Raw genomic sequence first — 18,975 nt, 5'->3', positions numbered from 1 at the left:
TAAAACTTCTAAAGATGTATTTAAAATGAATCTTATTTGAAATTCCTCGTCAAAAGAAACACGCACATGAAAGCATAATGTAAATTGGACATTTCATTCAGAAATTATGAAAGATTGAAAATCAGAAGCCAAAAAGAAAAGGCACATGCGAGGGACTCGGTGCCCCCGCACGTCCATAGCATAAATCCACATCTAGATGAAGACAATATATCATCTGCTTCATGTCATCATACTTGATGCAATATTCTATTTTTACTTAATACTTTAAGATGCATGTTGGTTAGTGGTCTTGGGTGAAGTATTAGCTATACATGTAGTTGAATAATGGTTTATAGATGTTTGGTTGTGAGTTCTCATATGTTAATTATGCCACGAACAGTCATAAAAACCGCAATTTCATCGATAACCACCTCAAATTTGTTCACCACGCCATGCTATCTTTTAGAGAGAAACTAATGGTGAACCCATGGATCCCATTCCATTCTACTTCCTATTCCTTTCAACCTTGAACAAACGCTCTTTTACAATTCCTTGCTTTCACTTTTCTCTTGCAATCAAATCTTTTATACACACCTGCATTTAATTCTTGTAACTGGCAAATCTAGTGAGACTGACAACCTGACTAGTTTTGGGGGGCAACAGGTCAATCAATGATGGCACTATACTCACCACTCGGCCTCTTCACAATATCAAGTTCCCATTGAGATCCGTAAAATCAAATCGAGTATCCAAGCAGTTTTGTAATTGATGTGTGCAGATAATGATCATTGATTGTATCACAAATTCCTACTAGTTCGATAAATCTTAAGGTCATCCACTTGACGAAAATTGCTACTTACTACACCCTTGCACTTGGGGGGGCACCTTCTCATATCAGAGGAAGCAGACGACTCATATGATCACAATTGCACAAGCCACAACATCAGCCTATCTTTGCGTTCCCCCCTTAAAACATGTACAAATATACAAATATAACCTACAAGCAGTAATATGGATGATCATGCAATTTATAGGCATACGTAAATATTATATTTTGGTCATAATTCATTGTGAGATCCACAAGACAACAAAATCACCATCTACAAGATATCTATGAAAATCCTACCGTGTACACGAATGTTTCTCTCCTTTCCCCACGTCACTAAAATTACTTCGTATGTGTGCCACCCCTTGCATGTTGTAACAGCAACTCTAGCAGATTCGACGGGGGGGAGGGGAGGACTCTATAATAACTGTCAATATGAAGGCTAGAGTTGGGAGAAAAGTCTATCATAATCGCCCGAACCTCCGAAAATGAATGGAGTGCACTTCAAAAATTGGATCGTAGCCTCCATATTTGGAGGTAGGGGTCTGTTTTGGAGTGTGTCCTAAACCCAACTAATGTGGCATGAGTGACATTTCAGTCCTTTTTTCCTCCTCGCTCAATGATGATGTCGCATGCATGTACCAGTCCCACAAGCATCGGGGAAAATGTCCATTGACATCGTCTGTCGTATTTTCACCTTCCCGCACTTGTTCATTCCCCAATTTCCTGTTGCACGCCGATAAAAGGCGGCTGTTGATGCCCCACTCCTCCCCCTCGACCTCTCCTCTTCTATTCCTAGACCGATCCACACACATTATTTTCAAGGACACTGCTACCTCTTGAGCACTGCGTTGGTTTTCCCTTGAAGAGGAAAGGGTGATGCAGTAAAGTAGCATAAGTATTTCCCTCAGTTTTTGAGAACCAAGGTATCAATCCAGTAGGAGGCCACGCACGAGTCCCTCGCACCTACACAAACAAATAAAAACCTCGCAACCAACGCAATAAAGGGGTTGTCAATCCCTTCACCGTCACTTACGAAAAGTGAGATCTGATAGATATGATAAGATAATATTTTTGGTGTTTTTACAATAAAGATGCAAAGTAAAATAAAAGGCAATAAAAATAGCTAAGTGTTGGAAGATTAATATGATAGAAAATAGACCCGGGGGCCATAGGTTTCACTAGTGGCTTCTCTCAAGAGCATAAGTATTACGGTGGGTGAACAAATTACTGTTGAGCAATTGATAGAATTGAGCATAGTTATGAGAATATCTAGGTATGATCATGTATATAGGCATCACGTCCGCGACAAGTAGACCGACTCCTGCCTGCATCTACTACTATTACTCCACACATCGACCGCTATCCAGCATGCATCTAGAGTATTAAGTTCAAAAGAACAGAGTAACGCTTTAAGTAAGATGACATGATGTAGACAATACGTGCCTTGCTGCCCCTACTGTCACCGGGAAAGGACACCGCAAGATTGAACCCAAAGCTAAGCACTTCTTCCATTACAAGAAAGATCAATCTAGTAGGCCAAACCAAAATAATAATTCGAAGAGACTTGCAAAGATAACCAATCATACATAAAAGAATTCAGAGAAGATTCAAATATTGTTCATAGATAAACTTGATCATAAACCCACAATTCATCGGTCTCAACAAACACACCGCAAAAGAAGATTACATCGAATAGATCTCCATGAGAATCGTGGAGAACTTTGTATTGAGATCCAAAGAGAGAGAAGAAGCCATCTAGCTAATAACTATGGAACCGAAGGTCTGAGGTAAACTACTCACACATCATCGGAGAGGCTATGGTGTTGATGTAGAAGCCCTCCGTGACCAATGCCCCCTCCGGCAAGGCGCCGGAAAAGGCCCCAAGATGGGATGTCACGGGTACAGAAGGTTGCGGCGGTGGAATTAGGTTTTCTTGGATGCTTCTGTTGGTTTGGGGGTACGTAGGTATATATAGGAGGAAGAAGTACGTCGGTGGAGCAACATGGGCCCCACGAGGGTGGAGGGCGCGCCCAGGGGGGTAGCCACGCCCCCTACCTCGTGCCCTCCTGGTTGATGTCTTGACGTAGGGTCCAAGTCCTCTGGATCACGTTTGTTCCGAAAATCACGTTCCCGAAGGTTTCATTCCGTTGGACTCCGTTTGATATTCTTTTTCTGTGAAACTCTGAAATAGGCAAAAAAACAGCAATTTGGGCTGGGCCTTCGGTTAATAGGTTAGTCCCAAAAATAATATAAAAGTGTATAACAAAGCCCATTAATCATCCAAAACAGAATATAATATAGCATGAAGCAATCAAAAATTATAGATACGTTGGAGACGTATCAAGCATCCCCAAGCTTAATTCCTGCTCGTCCTCGAGTAGGTAAATGATAAAAACAGAATTTTTGATGTGGAATGCTACTTGGCATAATTTTTAATGTAACCCTCTTAATTGTGGTATGAATATTCAGATCCGAAAGATTCAAGATAAAAGTTTAATATTGACATAAATAATACTTCAAGCATACTAACTAAGCAATTGTGTCTTCTCAAAATAACATGGCCAAAGAAAGTTCATCCCTACAAAATCATATAGTTTAGTCATGTTCCATTTTCGTCACACAAGAATGCTTTCATCATGCACAACCCCGATGACAAGCCAAGCAATTGTTTCATACTTTAGTAATCTCAAACTTTTTCAACCTTCACGCAATACATGAGCGTGAACCACGGATATAGCACTATGGGTGGAATAGAATATAATGATGGGGGTTATGTGGAGAAGACAAAAAAGGAGAAAGTCTCACATCAACACGGCTAATCAACGGGCTATGGAGATGCCCATTGATGTTAATGCAAGGAGTAGGGATTGCCATGCAACGGATGCACTAGAGCTATAAATGCATGAAAGCTCAACAAAAGAAACTAAGTGGGTGTGCATCCAACTTGCTTGCTCACGAAGACCTAGGGCATTTGAGGAGGCCCATTGTTGGAATATACAAGCCAAGTTCTATAATGAAAAATTCCCACTAGTATATGAAAGTGACAAAACAAGAGACTCTCTATCATGAAAATCATGGTGCTACTTTGAAGCACAAGTGTGGAAAAAAGGATAGTAGCATTGTCCCTTTTTATTTTCTTTTTTTTGGGCTTTCCTTTTTTTGGCCTTTTTTTGGGACAATGCTCTAGAAAATGATGATCATCACACTTCTATTTATTTACAACTCAATGATTACAACTCGATACTAGAACAAAGTATGACTCTATATGAATGCCTCCGGCGGTATACCGGGATAGCAATGAATCAAGAGTGACATGTATGAAAAATTATGAACGGTGGCTTTGCCACAAATATGATGTCAACTACATGATCATGCAAAGCAATATGACAATGATGAATGTGTCATGATAAACGGAACGGTGGAAAGTTGCATGGCAATATATCTCGGAATGGCTATGGAAATGCCATAATAGGTAGGTATGGTGGCTGTTTTGAGGAAGATATAAGGAGGTTTATGTGTGAAAGAGCGTATCATATCACGGGGTTTGGATGCACCGGTGAAGTTTGCACCAACTCTCAATGTGAGAAAGGGCAATGCACGGTACCCAAGAGGCTAGCAATGATGGAAGGGTAAGAGTGCGTATAATCCATGGACTCAACATTAGTCATAAAGAACTCACATACTTATTGCAAAAATCTACAAGTCATCAAAAATCAAGCACTACGCGCATGCTCCTAGGGGGATAGATTGGTAGGAAAAGACCATCGCTCATCCCCGACCTCCACGCATAAGGAAGACAATCAAAGAACACCTCATGTTTCAAATTTGTTACATAACGTTTACCATACGTGCATGCTACGGGACTTGCAAACTTCAACACAAGTATTTCTCAATTCCACAACTATTCAACTAGCACAACTTTAATATCACTACCTCCATATCTCAAAACAATCATCAAGCATCAAACTTCTCTTAGTATTCAGCACACTCATAAGAAAGTTTTTACTAGTCTTGAATACTTAGCATATTAGGATTAATTTTCCTACTTAAGCAAATTACCATGCTGTTTAAGACTCTCAAAATAATATAAGTGAAGCATGAGAGAATAATAGTTTCTATAAAACAAAACCGCCGCCGTGCTCTAAAAGATATAAGTGAAGCACTAGAGCAAAACTATATAGCTCAAAAGATATAAGCGAAGCGCATAGAGTATTCTAATAAATTCCGAATCATATGTGTCTCTCTCAAAAGGTGTGTACAGCAAAGATGATTGTGGCAAACTAACAAATAAAGACTCAAATTATACAAGACGCTCCAAGCAAAGCGCATATCATGTGGTGAATAAAAATATAGCTCCAAGTAAAGTTACCGATGGAAGTAGACGAAAGAGGGGATGCCTTCCGGGGCATCCCCAAGCTTTGGCTTTTTGGTGTCCTTAGATTATCTTGGGGTGCCATGGGAATCCCCAAGATTAGGCTCTTGCCACTCCTTGTTCCATAATCCATCAATCTTTTACCCAAAACTTGAAAACTTCACAACACAAAACTTAACAGAAAATCTCGTGAGCTCCCTTAGCGAAAGAAAACAAAACACCACATCAAGGTACTGTAATGAACTCATTTTTTATTTATATTGGTGTTAAACCTACTGTATTCCAACTTCTCTATGGTTTATAAACTATTTTACTAGCCATAGATTCATCAAAATAAGCAAACAACACACGAAAAACAGAATCTGTCAAAAACAGAACAGTCTGTAGTAATCTGTAACTAACGCAAACTTCTGGAACTCCAAAAATTCAGCCAAAATAGGAAGAACTAGAAAATTTGTTTATTGATCAGCAGCAATTGGAATCAATATTTTATCACGTTCTGGTGATTTTTAACAATTGTTTTCGTCAACAGAAAGTTTCTGGAATTTTCAGCAAGATCAAATAACTATCATCCAAGAAGATCCTATAGGTTTAAACTTGGCACAAACACTAATTAAAACATAAAAACAAATCTAACCAGAGGCTAGATCAAAGATTTATTCTTAAACAGAAGCAAAAAGCAAAAAACTAAAAATAAAATTGGGTTGCCTCCCAACAAGCGCTATCGTTTAACGCCCCTAGCTAGGCATAAAAGCAAGGATAGATCTAGGTATTGCCATCTTCGGTAGGCAATCCATAAGTGGCTCTAATAATAGATTCATATGGTAGTTTAATTTTCTTTCTAGGAAAGTGTTCCATGCCTTTCTTTAACGGAAATTGGAATCTAATATTTCCTTCCTTCATATCAATAATTGCACCAATCGTTCTAAGGAAAGGTCTACCAAGAATAATAGGACATGGAGGATTGCAATCTATGTCAAGAACAATAAAATATACGGGCACATAGTTCCTATTTGCAATAATAAGAACATCATTAATTCTTCCCATAGGTTTCTTAATGGTGGAATCCGCAAGGTGCAAATTTAAAGAGCAATCATCAAAATCACGGAAACCTAGCAAATCGCACAAAGTTTTTGGAATCGTGGAAACACTAGCGCCCAAATCACACAAAGCATAGCATTCATGATATTTAATTTTAATTTTAATATAGGTTCCCACTCATCATAAAGTTTTCTAGGGATAGAAACTTCCAACTCAAGTTTTTCTGCATAAGATTGCATCAAGGCATCAACGATATATTTAGTAAAAGCTTTATTTTGACTATAAGCATGAGGAGAATTTAGCACGGATTGCAACAAGGAAATACAATCTATCAAAGAGCAATTATCATAATTAAATTCCTTGAAATCCAAAATAGTGGGTTCATTAATATTTAGAGTTTTGATCTCTTCAATCCCACTTTTACCAATTTTTGCATCAAGATCTAAAAACTCCGAATTTTTGGGACGCCTTCTATGTAAAGGTGGCTCATATTCAGTCCCATCATTATCAAGATTCATATTGGAAAACAAAGATTTAATAGGGGACACATCAATAACTTTTATATCTTCATCTTTATTTTCATAGAAATTAGAAGAACACGCTTTCACAAAGCAATCTTTCTTAGCCCGCATCCTAGCGGTTCTTTCTTTGCACTCATTAATGGAAATTCTCATGGCCTTGAGAGACTCATTGATATCATGCTTAGGTGGAATAGATCTAAGTTTCAAAGAATCAACATCAAGAGAAATTCTATCAACGTTCCTAGCCAATTCATCAACTTTAAGCAATTTTTCTTCAAGCAAAGCATTGAAATTCTTTTGTGAATTCATAAACTCCTTAACACTAGTCTCAAATTCAGAGGGCATCTTATTAAAATTTCCATAAGCATTGTTGTAGGAATTACCATAATTATTAGAGGAATTACTAGGATACGGCCTAGGATTAAAGTTTCCTCTATACGCGTTGTTACCAAAATTATTCCTACCAACAAAATTCACATCCATAGATTCATTATTATTCTCAATCAAAGTGGACAAAGGCATATCATTAGGATCAGAAGAAACACTCTTAATAGCAAATAATTTCATAAGTTCATCCATCTTTCCACTCAAAACATTAATTTCTTCTATCGCATGCACTTTTTTATTAGTAGATCTTTCAGTGTGCCATTGAGAATAATTAACCATAATATTATCTAGGAGTTTAGTAGCTTCTCCTAAAGTGATTTCCATAAAAGTGCCTCCCGCGGCCGAATCTAAAAGATTTCTAGAAGCAAAATTCAATCCGGCATAAAAATTTTGTATAATCATCCACAAGTTCAAACCATGCGTAGGGCAATTACGTATCATTAATTTCATCCTCTCCCAAGCTTGTGCAACATGCTCATGATCAAGTTGCTTAAAATTCATAATATCGTTTCTAAGAGAGATGATCTTATGGGGAGGAAAATACTTAGAGATAAAAGCATATTTGCACTTATTCCATGAATTAACTATTTTTGGGCAAAGACGAAAACCACGCTTTAGCATGATCTCTAAGCGAAAAAGGAAATAGTTTCAATTTAACAATATCATTGTCCACATCTTTCTTCTTTTGCATATCACATAAATCGACGAAGCTATTTAGATGGGTAGCGGCATCTTCGCTAGGAAGGCCGGCGAATTGATCTTTCATAACAAGATTCAACAAAGCAGCATTGATTTCACAAGATTCGGTATCGGTAAGAGGAGCAATCGGAGTGCTAAGAAAATCATTGTTGTTGGTATTGGTAAAGTCACACAATTTAGTATTGTCTTGAGCCATAGTGACAAGCAAGCAATCCAACACACGAGCAAACAAGAAGCAAGTGAAAAAGAGGCGAACGGAAAAGAGAGGGCGAATAAAACGGCAAGGGTGAAGTGGGGGAGAGGAAAACGAGAGGCAAATGGCAAATAATGTAATGCGGGAGATAAGAGTTTGTGATGGGTACTTGGTATGTTGACTTTTGCGTAGACTCCCCGGCAACGTCGCTAGAAATCCTTCTTGCTACCTTTTGAGCACTGCGTTGGTTTTCCCTTGAAGAGGAAAGGGTGATGCAGTAAAGTAGCGTAAGTATTTCCCTCAGTTTTTGAGAACCAAGGTATCAATCCAGTAGGAGGCCACGCACGAGTCCCTCGCACCTACACAAACAAATAAAAACCTCGCAACCAACGCAATAAAGGGGTTGTCAATCCCTTCACGGTCACTTACGAAAGTGAGATCTGATAGATATGATAAGATAATATTTTTGGTATTTTTATAATAAAGATGCAAAGCAAAATAAAAGGCAATAAAAATAGCTAAGTGTTGGAAGATTAATATGATGGAAAATAGACCTGGGGCCATAGGTTTCACTAGTGGCTTCTCTCAAGAGCATAAGTATTACGGTGGGTGAACAAATTACTGTTGAGCAATTGATAGATGGCATTGTTATGAGAATATCTAGGTATGATCATGTATATAGGCATCACGTCCGCGACAAGTAGACCGACTCCTGCCTGCATCTACTACTATTACTCCACACATCGACCGCTATCCAGCATGCATCTAGAGTATTAAGTTCAAAAGAACAGAGTAACGCTTCAAGTAAGATGACATGATGTAGAGGGATAAACTCATGCAATATGATATAAACCCCTTCTTGTTATCCTCGATGGCAACAATACAATACAATACGTGCCTTGCTGCCCCTACTGTCACTGGGAAAGGACACCGCAAGATTGAACCCAAAGCTAAGCACTTCTCCCATTGCAAGAAAGATCAATCTAGTAGGCCAAACCAAACTGATAATTCGAAGAGACTTGCAAAGATAACCAATCATACATAAAAGAATTCAGAGAAGATTCAAATATTGTTCATAGATAAACTTGATCATAAACCCACAATTCATCGGTCTCAACAAACACACTGCAAAAGAAGATTACATCGAATAGATCTCCACGAGAATCGTGGAGAACTTTGTATTGAGATCCAAAGAGAGAGAAGAAGCCATCTAGCTAATAACTATGGACCCGAAGGTCTGAGGTAAACTACTCACACATCATCGGAGAGGCTATGGTGTTGATGTAGAAGCCCTCCGTGATCAATGCCCCCTCTGGCAGGGCGCCAGAAAAGGCCCCAAGATGGGATCTCATGGGTACAGAAGGTTGCGGCGGTGGAATTAGGTTTTCGTGGATGCTTCTGTTGGTTTGGGGGGTACGTAGGTATATATAGGAGGAAGAAGTACGTCGGTGGAGCAACGTGGGCCCCACGAGGGTGGAGGGCGAGCCCAGGGGGGTAGGCGCCCTCCCCCTACCTCGTGCCCTCCTGGTTGATGTCTTGACGTAGGGTCCAAGTCCTCTGGATCACGTTTGTTCCAAAAATCACGTTCCCGAAGGTTTCATTCCGTTTGGACTCCGTTTGATATTCTTTTTCTGTGGAAGTCTGAAATAGGCAAAAAAAACAGCAATTTGGGCTGGGCCTCCGGTTAATAGGTTAGTCCCAAAAATAATATAAAAGTGTATAACAAAGCCCATTAATCATCCAAAACGGAATATAATATAGCATGAAGCAATCAAAAATTATAGATTCGTTGGAGACGTATCAGACACCATGCGCCTCGTTTCCCCCTCGGGAGGAGGGCCACCACATGGCTCCACCGGCCCCAAACAGAGAACGAGTAGCGGGAGATGGCCACCATCAAAGCCCTAGCCACAACTACCACCATCAATGGAGGAGGAGGATACCACCCATGAGCAAGATGCCTCTTAGGAGGGCCATGTCATCGATGACAAGATGGTCCGGATCACGTTCCCAGAGGAGGACAATGCTTGCTCATGGAATCCCACGAGTCGGACGCCAGGGATGATGCACGTCATCACATCAAAGTTATGACACGACCACGCCAACATCGCTCCCTCACTGCTTGGGAAGCTTGAGAAGCCTGCAACACCGACCACTTCGTTGTCCCGCCCCTTCGGCCTTAGTCTTTTGACAAGAACGTGGGTTGGACGGAGTGCTTAACCGTCGTGGCGGCATCTCGTGTGATGGACGACATGAGGGAGTACACCCCCACTCGATGAAGCCCCCCCCCCCACCAGCACCGATGCCGACAATGCATGGGCGACATGGGATGCATATGAACTTTCCTATTTTCGCATCGGTCCGCACTCCAGAGTCGTAGCTTGCATCGACAAGTCTTGCACCGGCTCATCCTGCCTTCTCTAAAATGCACTAATAAACGACTAACTTTTCCATCATATATGTCACTACTAAGTGACCGAACGGTTACCTTTTTGCCCTTATATAAGTGAACACTTCGTTCCAGAATACAAGGTGCATCAGTTTTCGTGCAAGTCAAACATATGTTTTTTTTTCGTGAATTGTCAAACACGTGTTTATTAGAATGAAATATCAATATTTACAATACAAATAAATAAAATATGAAAATAATTTTGGTAATGGATCTAATGATACAATGTGGTATAGATAATGGCACTTTTTTTAATTAAAACTTGATACAACGTGTACATGTTTGACTTTTGAAAACCCGAGTATTTGTGTTTGGTGTTAAACTGGACGAAGTTTGGCTTGAAAATATATGTCAGATAGAAGCAACTTTCAAGCAGAAAATTCACACAAAATAAATAACAACGTCGCCTTCCCTGGCTTAGAGTATATGCCAACTAGCCAAAACAGACTTATGACCGTGGTAGATATGATTTGAAAACAATCGAAACTACGCAGACCCAAATCCTCTAAAATAAGGAACTACTCATGCGATGAATTTCGAGTTATGGCAAAAAATGACAGATGTTTCACCCTTTCTACTATAATATAAGAACATTTTTTCAATCATATAAGAACATTCTTTTATAGTAGTATAGTGTCAAAAATAATCTTATGTTATGAGACGGAGGAAGTACGTATGAATCTCAATGTACACCAAACCCACGGGCCGCGGCAGCCTTCCAAGTTCCCTTTGCCCTCGTCGCAGATCCGAACCATCCTAGCCGTACATCGCAGGAACCTCCTTCCTGGTTCCAACTTCCAACCCGACCCGCACAAACGAATAGGAAATCCGGATAGAGCGCCGCCCCCGCCCCGCCAGATTCCGTTCCGCCGCCGCCGCCGGAAGCCGAGGACGGGAGGGAGACCATGACGACCATTCGCCGGTTCTGCTGCGACGATCTGCTCCGCTTCGCCTCCGTCAACCTCGACCACCTCACCGAGACCGTAAGCTATCCCCAAAAGATCTATCTTTTCTCCCTTGTCCCTGTTTCTCGACGATGCCGTCCGGCCGTCCCCTTCCCGGTCTGATACGTCGATTCGCTCGCCGCAGTTCAACATGTCCTTCTACATGACGTACCTGGCTCGCTGGCCCGACTACTTCCACACCGCCGTCAACCCCGGCGACCGCGTCATGGGATACAGTATGTCTCCAGCCCCCACACCATTGGTCGACTTGTGATTCTGCTTCTTTGTTTCTCAGATTAGCTGAAGCTGTAGTGTGTGAACCCCCTCGATTCAGCTCTTCAGAGTTGAACGGTAGGAATTTTCAGGGATAGTTTTTTTTTCTGTTTGTCTAATTGTGCACACAAGTAATGGTTCTGGAGGCACAAATTTAATCAGGTGAAATTTTGTAGAGTGTATGATATTGTTCTCCAATTTGGGCTTGTTCTGTGCCTCTCAGTGGTGAAAGTGCCACTTCTGGTTGTGTGAGATTTGAAGGGTGTTTACCAATGTTGCCAATTGTAGTTAGCTGATGGGTTTGAGCTTGAATGGAAAGAGAATGAACATCGTGATATTAGAGGGAGTATGCATTTTTTGTTGTGTTGAATAGACGAATACAATCCCTTAATGTTACGTTTGTTGCATTTCTGCCTTATCCACCTTCTCATAGATTAGGATCTTTATTTATTAAGTTGGGTATCGGCTGCAGTCATGGGAAAGGTTGAAGGACAAGGTGAATCTTGGCATGGACATGTTACGGCAGTGTCCGTTGCCTCAGAATTCCGCAGACAGAAATTAGCCAAGACGCTTATGCACTTGCTGGAGGAAATCAGTGATAAGATGTAAGTACCTAGTTTCCTTCTGACTGAATCACCACAATTACATTGTTGTCATACTCCCTCCGTCCCAAAATTCTTGTCTTAGATTTGTCTAAGTACGGATGTATCAAGTCACGTTTTAGTATTAGATACATCCGTATCTAGACAAATCTAAGACAAGAATTTTGGGACGGAGGGAGTATATTATAATGCTTTCTGTATCCCCCATTGAAAGCTTTCATCACCCTTCACAATTTTAGCTGCCAAAAAGCTTGTACTTCCTGATTCCAGCATCTCGTAACTTGATCTGTATAACCAACCTAGTTCTGGTTTGGAAGGTCTTCTGTGTGTCTTATGGATGGGCGGGGGTGGGCGGGAGGCGTGATGGCTGATCAGTTGGACAGTAACAATTATCAAGAAAATATGATCAGAAACACGTCTTGGCAGAATTTTGTAGAGTAGTAACCGTGCCGTGGTATTACAGTTCTGTGCTTGCTAGCTCCCCTGTACAGCTTCTCACCAGTTGCATTCTCAAGAGCAACTCTCCCAGGCACATTTCCTCCTACTAGGCACCACAACCTCTCACACATCATAGAATTGGATGATTGAATTAAACATATCAACTCTATTGATGCCATACTGCAGTTCACTCTTCTCTCTGCTAATGTACCATTAAAACAATACCAACATTTGGAATCCATAACTGCTGTAATCTGTTGAACCTTGTACTAGATGTTACTCCATATTACACTAAGGCTATTCTTCTGTTCAGGGATAAGGCCTATTTTGTGGATCTCTTTGTAAGGGCATCCAACATGCCGGCTATAAGGATGTATGAAAAGGTACACCTGCAAACTTCATGATCGATATCGTACTGCTGCTGTATAATACTGATAGCTGATTAGTTAATCCCCAGTTCTTGAAACCAGCAATTTCTTATGCCTCCAGTGAACAAAAATTCTTATAATGTTTGGCAACGAAACCAAGAAACTTGCAGCATAGCGTGTATATTTTAGTTCAAGACAAAAGTATCCTGCGCAAACGTATCTAATTATGCTCATTGTTCTCGTAGCTGGGCTATGTGGTTTATCGAAGGGTGCTTCGGTACTACTCAGGGGAAGAAGATGGCCTTGGTAAGTACTTGGAGTGCCATACTTATGTCGTCTCATACTCAGATTATTTGCTCCGGTGCTATTGCTCACATTTTTATTTTATTTGTATTTTCTTAGATATGAGAAAGGCATTATCACAAGATGTTGACAAGAAGTCCATCATACCACTCAAGAGACCAATTACACCGGACGAACTTGAATACGACTGATGCTAATTTCTAACTACCGCTCTTGCGTAGTTCTGTTCCCATTGATCTGCACTTCTATGGCAGCTCAACAAGTTATTGTCTCTAGTGTTATTGAATGAGTGATCGTGAATTTTATTTGCACATTCCTGTTAAGATTTGACGCAGTTTTCATGGTGGGCACTGATGAGCCAGCTGGTGCATGCTGAAGGAGAACACCAGTGATTTCTACTAGCTTGCTATTTTTATCCTTGCATGTCAATGTTCTTTTTTTTTGGAATTGGCATGTTAAAATTCGTTTGACCATGCCCATGGCGAAATTCTAACATCTGCAGCGTGGTCGAGTATTAGCTGCAGTTGTGCTACTTGGTCCAATCCACAACCCTGCGGACCAGCGTTACTTTGTGTCACAGCCTAGCTTCTGATAATGTACTGGAGTAGCTAAGCATGGCATTTCATCATGTTTAACTCAAATGAAATCAAAAAATACCAGAAAAGTTTAAAAACCTGAACTTTTTTAATCCAAGATGTCAAGGCTGAGATATCTGCAAACCAGTCCACATACCTCTTTCTTGACACTTGAGCATGTGTAGTTTGTTCTGATGTAAGTCTTGCTGACCACATTTGTACTCATCCTTGATTAATTAGTTTGTTGCATAGGATATCATCGACCCCACTGATGGTTTATATGCGGAAATCGATCTTGACTATTTCCTTGGAGGTTCCAGATGGCAATCTGGTGCCTTGGGAGGGTCGTTGCTTTAGTTTAAGGCTTCTTAGGCCATTTGTTAAACTTGGTCTTTAATACGATATAGTTTGCTTCTGTTGATACTTGCAATTGAGTGCTGAGTCATGTGACCCTTGCCTGTAATAACTATGCTACGGTTTTCTCTTTAGAGTTGTCGAAGGCTTTTGAGTCCTAGAGTTTGTGTTGTGATACATGTTGTTTCCAACACATAGCATTCATGATGCGTGTAAGTACATGTTGTGTAGGGATTCAGAGTCTAGGTTGTGTACTTGATAGAGGACTTTTGATACAGATGTGTGTCTCTTGTGTGTTGAGAGTTCAGGAATGTACCATGCTACACCAAGCATCGGAGTTCCGGCTGTGCCACATACAACGACTCAGGTGCTGAGAGGTCGGGAGTGTACCATGCTATGCCAAGCATCGGAGTTTCAGCTCGGTTACCTTGAGCAACGCATGCACTGAGAATTCGGGAGTGTACCTCGCTACGCCAGGCAACTGAGCTCCGGCTCAAGGCATTGATTTAGACTTCACTATGACATTGCCCGCTCGAGTCATATAACCTAGATCTTGGGTCGCAATCTTTGATATGCATTGCTAGCAGTTGATCAATACAGGATGAAGCGACTCATCGACATGCTCGGGGTTTCATCACGCAGCTCCTCTAGACTTGTGTGGGAACATTTTACACCCAGCTGATGGTTTGGTGCCTAACTTAGGAACACCAGTTCAGTGTTTTGGTCTCTCCGAGAGTATATGGCGCCCATGGACCAGTCGGTTATGACCGTGTGCCCGTGCGCGAATCTTGGCTTCCTGTATGATCTTCTTAGCTAGTATTGTATAGCTCAGATCTCGGGTCTCGACACTTTGTCATGACAAACCATTAACAAAAACAGGGAGTTATTTGATGTTTTTCCCCGAACGTCATATATCTATCTTATTGTACGACCAGGTCCTGGGTATGTTAACTTCTATTCTTGTCGGATTGTTGGGGCTGTACTTCATTAAGGATGCCAAAAACCTTGTCATCTACTACCATACTATCAAGTTTTACGAACTTCATGCACCGAATGGCTTTATTAGAAGTAGTAGTGTAACACACCAGATGCTTCTGAACTCATAGTAGTTACTCCACTGCTAGATGTCTGACGAATTTCTGTATGATGCTTGTTCGAGACTAGTTAACCACCATGGATCAAATTGCTACTTAAACAATGAGAGGTAGGACAAAAGTGTTGTGCATAGGTCGGCCGTGAAACATTGTACGCAAAGAAATTCCCATAGCCATCCCTACTCCCGGGCTCTAGACTGGTCCCATGGACCAACACAAGTAATACTATCACTCCTTTTAAAATAGTTCTCCCTCCGTACCAAAATATAAAGAAGACGTTTTTGCAGTTCAAATGGACTGTAAAAACGTCTTATATTAGGTACTGAGATAGTACCTTACAAACAAGTAGAGTAAAGAGCACATTGGGATCCTAAATGAGGATCTTATTTAAATAGATAACATGTTTCATGCCCTATTTGTATATCAGAGCATCACGCCCCGGTCCAACACCGATGTAATGGACTGGAATATTAACCAACTCCTCTATCCTCTCCACATATAGACGAGCGGTTTTTGGGAGATCATTATAGTCTTGTATCAAGGAAATGTCCTCCTCCCACCCAGGCATGGCCTCGTACTTGACCTAGAGCAGCAGAATCCACGAGTTTTATCATCAGCCCAAGCAAGACCGCATTATATTACACAAACGAAATATGACTCGGCGAAAACATGACAATTTTTTTTCTTGTTACCTTTATTTGCTCCAAAAGATCGAGGTCCGCTGGGAACGATTCGATCGTTTTGCCATCTTTGGTACAATAGGAAATGCCCAGTTTAATTTCCTTCAATCCGCTCAGTACGTCAAGTTTCGTCAGGTTTAGAGATGAAAAACCATTGATTTGGCAGCAGTATTTGAGCGCAACTATATCGAGCCAGCCACAACGCCTGGGCCGACCTGTCGTAGTCCCGAATTCCATTCCAGATGCACGGAGTAAATCACCGGTCTTGCCCAACAACTCTGTTGGGAATGGACCAGATCCAACCCTGGTTGTATAAGCTTTTACCTTTGCATAGAAATATGTTAGTTTTAGAGTGAAAGACGAATGGTCGATAAAGAAAATGTTAAGAAGTTTAGAGGCAACCGAGCCCACCACTCCAATGAGATCATGGATGCTTCCTGGAGCAATACCAAGGCCAGTACATATTCCTCCAGATGAAGGACTTGAGGAAGTAACAAATGGATATGTACCAAAGTCAATGTCTAACATAGTGGCTTGACCACCTTCAACCAATATTTTCTCCTTCTGCAAGATTGACTCATTCATGAAATGCACGGTATCAGTTATGTAAGGTCCCAGACGTTCAGCAAACCTTTTGTACTTATCAACCTCCTCTTTGAGGGTCTTGCTACTGTATTCAAATCCTTTGAAGCGCATAGCTGCATCTTTCATTAGGGTATTAAGTTTGGCACAAAAGGTGTCCATGTGTCGGAGATCAGAAACTCTGAGTCCATTCCTGATAAATTTGTTTGAATAACATGGCCCAATTCCCCTCTTTGTTGTTCCTATAAAGGAATTTCCGAGCTCCGCCTCCCTAAGTCCATCAAGAACTTGATGAAAATCAAACAAAAGATGGGCACGATCTGATACCAGAATTCTTCCTTCGCAGGAAACTCCATTAGACTCTAATTCATCAATTTCTTTAAAGAGCCCAGGAAGGTGAACTACTGTTCCATTACCAATCACACATTGTGTGTTCTCATTTAGGATCCCAGATGGAACAAGATGTAGTGAAAACTTCTTCCCCTCGGAATTATATACGGTATGTCCAGCATTAGCTCCACCCTAAGAAGTAATACAAAGCAATCCACATGTTAAGAAGGTGAAACTGGTATTATCAAATTGTAATGCGCAAAGTAAGCCCATGCAATATAACCAGATTAATAAACTAACTAACTACAATAGTGCAAAAGGAACAGTCGGTTAAGGGAACTATATGGTGTATACAACCAAGTTTCTGAAAGAAGTAATGCTGGAAACAAGACTGTTGTAAACAAATGGAACTTGTTGATAGTGCTTAACCGAACAATTCAACTACCCATGCATTCTTTTTATTAGAAAAAATGAAAATTACCTAAATGGATGCATGCAAAAAAAATCAAGTACTAAAACAATTAATGAAAGTACTCTCCAACACATGCGACTGTGATGGGAGTACGGGGCGGGTGGGAAACCATGGGGCTAACGGGTTCTCACGATCCACACGCACCATACACGCATAGGGGATGTGGCGATGCGTGCAGTGGAGGGGAGGGGAATTTTTCAGTTTCTTTTCATGTATCAACTTTCCACTATTCTTAAAAAATCTAAAGCTTCAAAAGTTCAAAATTTCGAATTACAAAGGTTGAAATTTTTTAAGTTGGATTTTTAAAAGTTTCTTGCATTAAGAAGAGATTTTGAAATTCTTCTTATTTAGTGTGATGATGGAAAGCTTTTGCCAGGAAATAAATCGAGCACCATCCAGACCAACAAACGAACGCGTGAGAGGGACCTGGCAGCGTGCGACGACGTCGAAGCGCCGCGCGAGGATGTCGACAAGCTTGCCTTTCCCCTCGTCCCCCCACTGCGTGCCAAGCACCCCCACCACCTGGCCAAGCGACTCGAGCCGCCGGCGCGCGGCCGCGGCCGCAGAGGACTCCTCCGCGGCGGAAGCAGACGGCAGCACCACGCGGCCTAAGCACGGTGGCGCTGGCGGCCGCTGCCCTGCGGCGGGGAAGAGGCAGGGGGCGGGGTCCATTGCGATCGATCGAGGCCCAGAGTGGAGTGGAAACCCCACGATCTGGACAGGGGTTTAAATAGCACGTAGGTGGGAATCGGCGACGAGAGAACGAGAGAAGTAGGAGAGCTTCAGACGTCTATGCTCCTCTTCGACAAACCACACGATCGAGTTGAGCACATGGATTTTAAAATACTCTCACGTGTTATGGTATAGGTTGATGATTTACCCACCCTAAGGTGAGGAATTTTAGCCATAGGGTTAGCTAGCTGTTTGTCTCATGTGCACAAAAGTAATGGTTCCTCGAGCCTGGAGGTGCAAATTCTTTTTCTTTTTTACCAGGTGAGTCTTTTTTTTTACCAGGCGAGTCTTTTTTTGGCGGAATACCAGGCGAGTCTTGCTAGAGTGTACGATATTGTTCTCCAAGTTGGCCGTGAAAATAATGGTGGTTGTCCTCGTGCTCTTCTCGCATCATGGCAACGTCCTACATGATCGGTTCTCCTCGATTTGGTCACCGACGTGTTCCGAAATTACTGTCGGAGATCCTGCCCGAGATATCTGGATCGGATAGAATTCAGTTGTGCATGCCATATCAGCCAACGAGGTTCCATGACGGTGTGACGCGAAGCTCTATTGTTTGTTGACACTATGGGACATGTCGGTTTCTCGATTTCTATGGTGTAGGCAACTGTAGAGAAGGTCATGGTGGCTGAGATAGGAGGATCGGTTAGACGGGTGGAGCCTTCGAGGCGATGGAGTCAGCCAGGTGTTTGGTAACTCCCAGGAGCAGCAGTGTCAAGTGGGGGCCGCAGCACTGGAGGAATTCATTTTTGGTGGTG

At 41.5% G+C, this 18,975-nt stretch overlaps 2 protein-coding genes across 2 annotated transcripts; one reads left to right on the top strand and one right to left on the bottom strand.

Annotated features, from left to right (window-relative positions):
• The first annotated feature begins 11,189 nt into the window (after positions 1–11,189).
• LOC109781219 (N-terminal acetyltransferase B complex catalytic subunit NAA20) lies at positions 11,190–13,813 on the top strand. Its single transcript, XM_020339818.4, has 6 exons — positions 11,190–11,453; positions 11,560–11,650; positions 12,160–12,292; positions 13,041–13,110; positions 13,341–13,401; positions 13,498–13,813. Exons 1-6 carry the CDS (start codon positions 11,376–11,378, stop codon positions 13,587–13,589), a joined length of 525 nt encoding a protein of 174 aa, XP_020195407.1. The 5' UTR covers positions 11,190–11,375; the 3' UTR covers positions 13,590–13,813.
• Positions 13,814–15,647: 1,834 nt separating this feature from the next.
• Positions 15,648–18,162, bottom strand: LOC109781220 (adenylosuccinate synthetase 2, chloroplastic). Its single transcript, XM_020339819.2, has 4 exons — positions 17,912–18,162; positions 16,513–17,205; positions 16,114–16,425; positions 15,648–16,004 (listed from the first exon to the last, which is right to left on the bottom strand). The coding sequence occupies exons 1-4, from the start codon at positions 18,155–18,157 to the stop codon at positions 15,834–15,836; spliced, it is 1,422 nt and encodes a 473-aa protein (XP_020195408.1). The 5' UTR covers positions 18,158–18,162; the 3' UTR covers positions 15,648–15,833.
• Positions 18,163–18,975: the final 813 nt, after the last annotated feature.

This window comes from Aegilops tauschii, chromosome 4 (assembly GCF_002575655.3).
Source record: "Aegilops tauschii subsp. strangulata cultivar AL8/78 chromosome 4, Aet v6.0, whole genome shotgun sequence".
In the NCBI taxonomy this organism is placed as follows: domain Eukaryota; kingdom Viridiplantae; phylum Streptophyta; class Magnoliopsida; order Poales; family Poaceae; genus Aegilops; species Aegilops tauschii.
The sequence above is the reverse complement of the archived record's forward strand: the minus strand, read 5'-3'. Positions and strand labels throughout refer to the sequence as shown.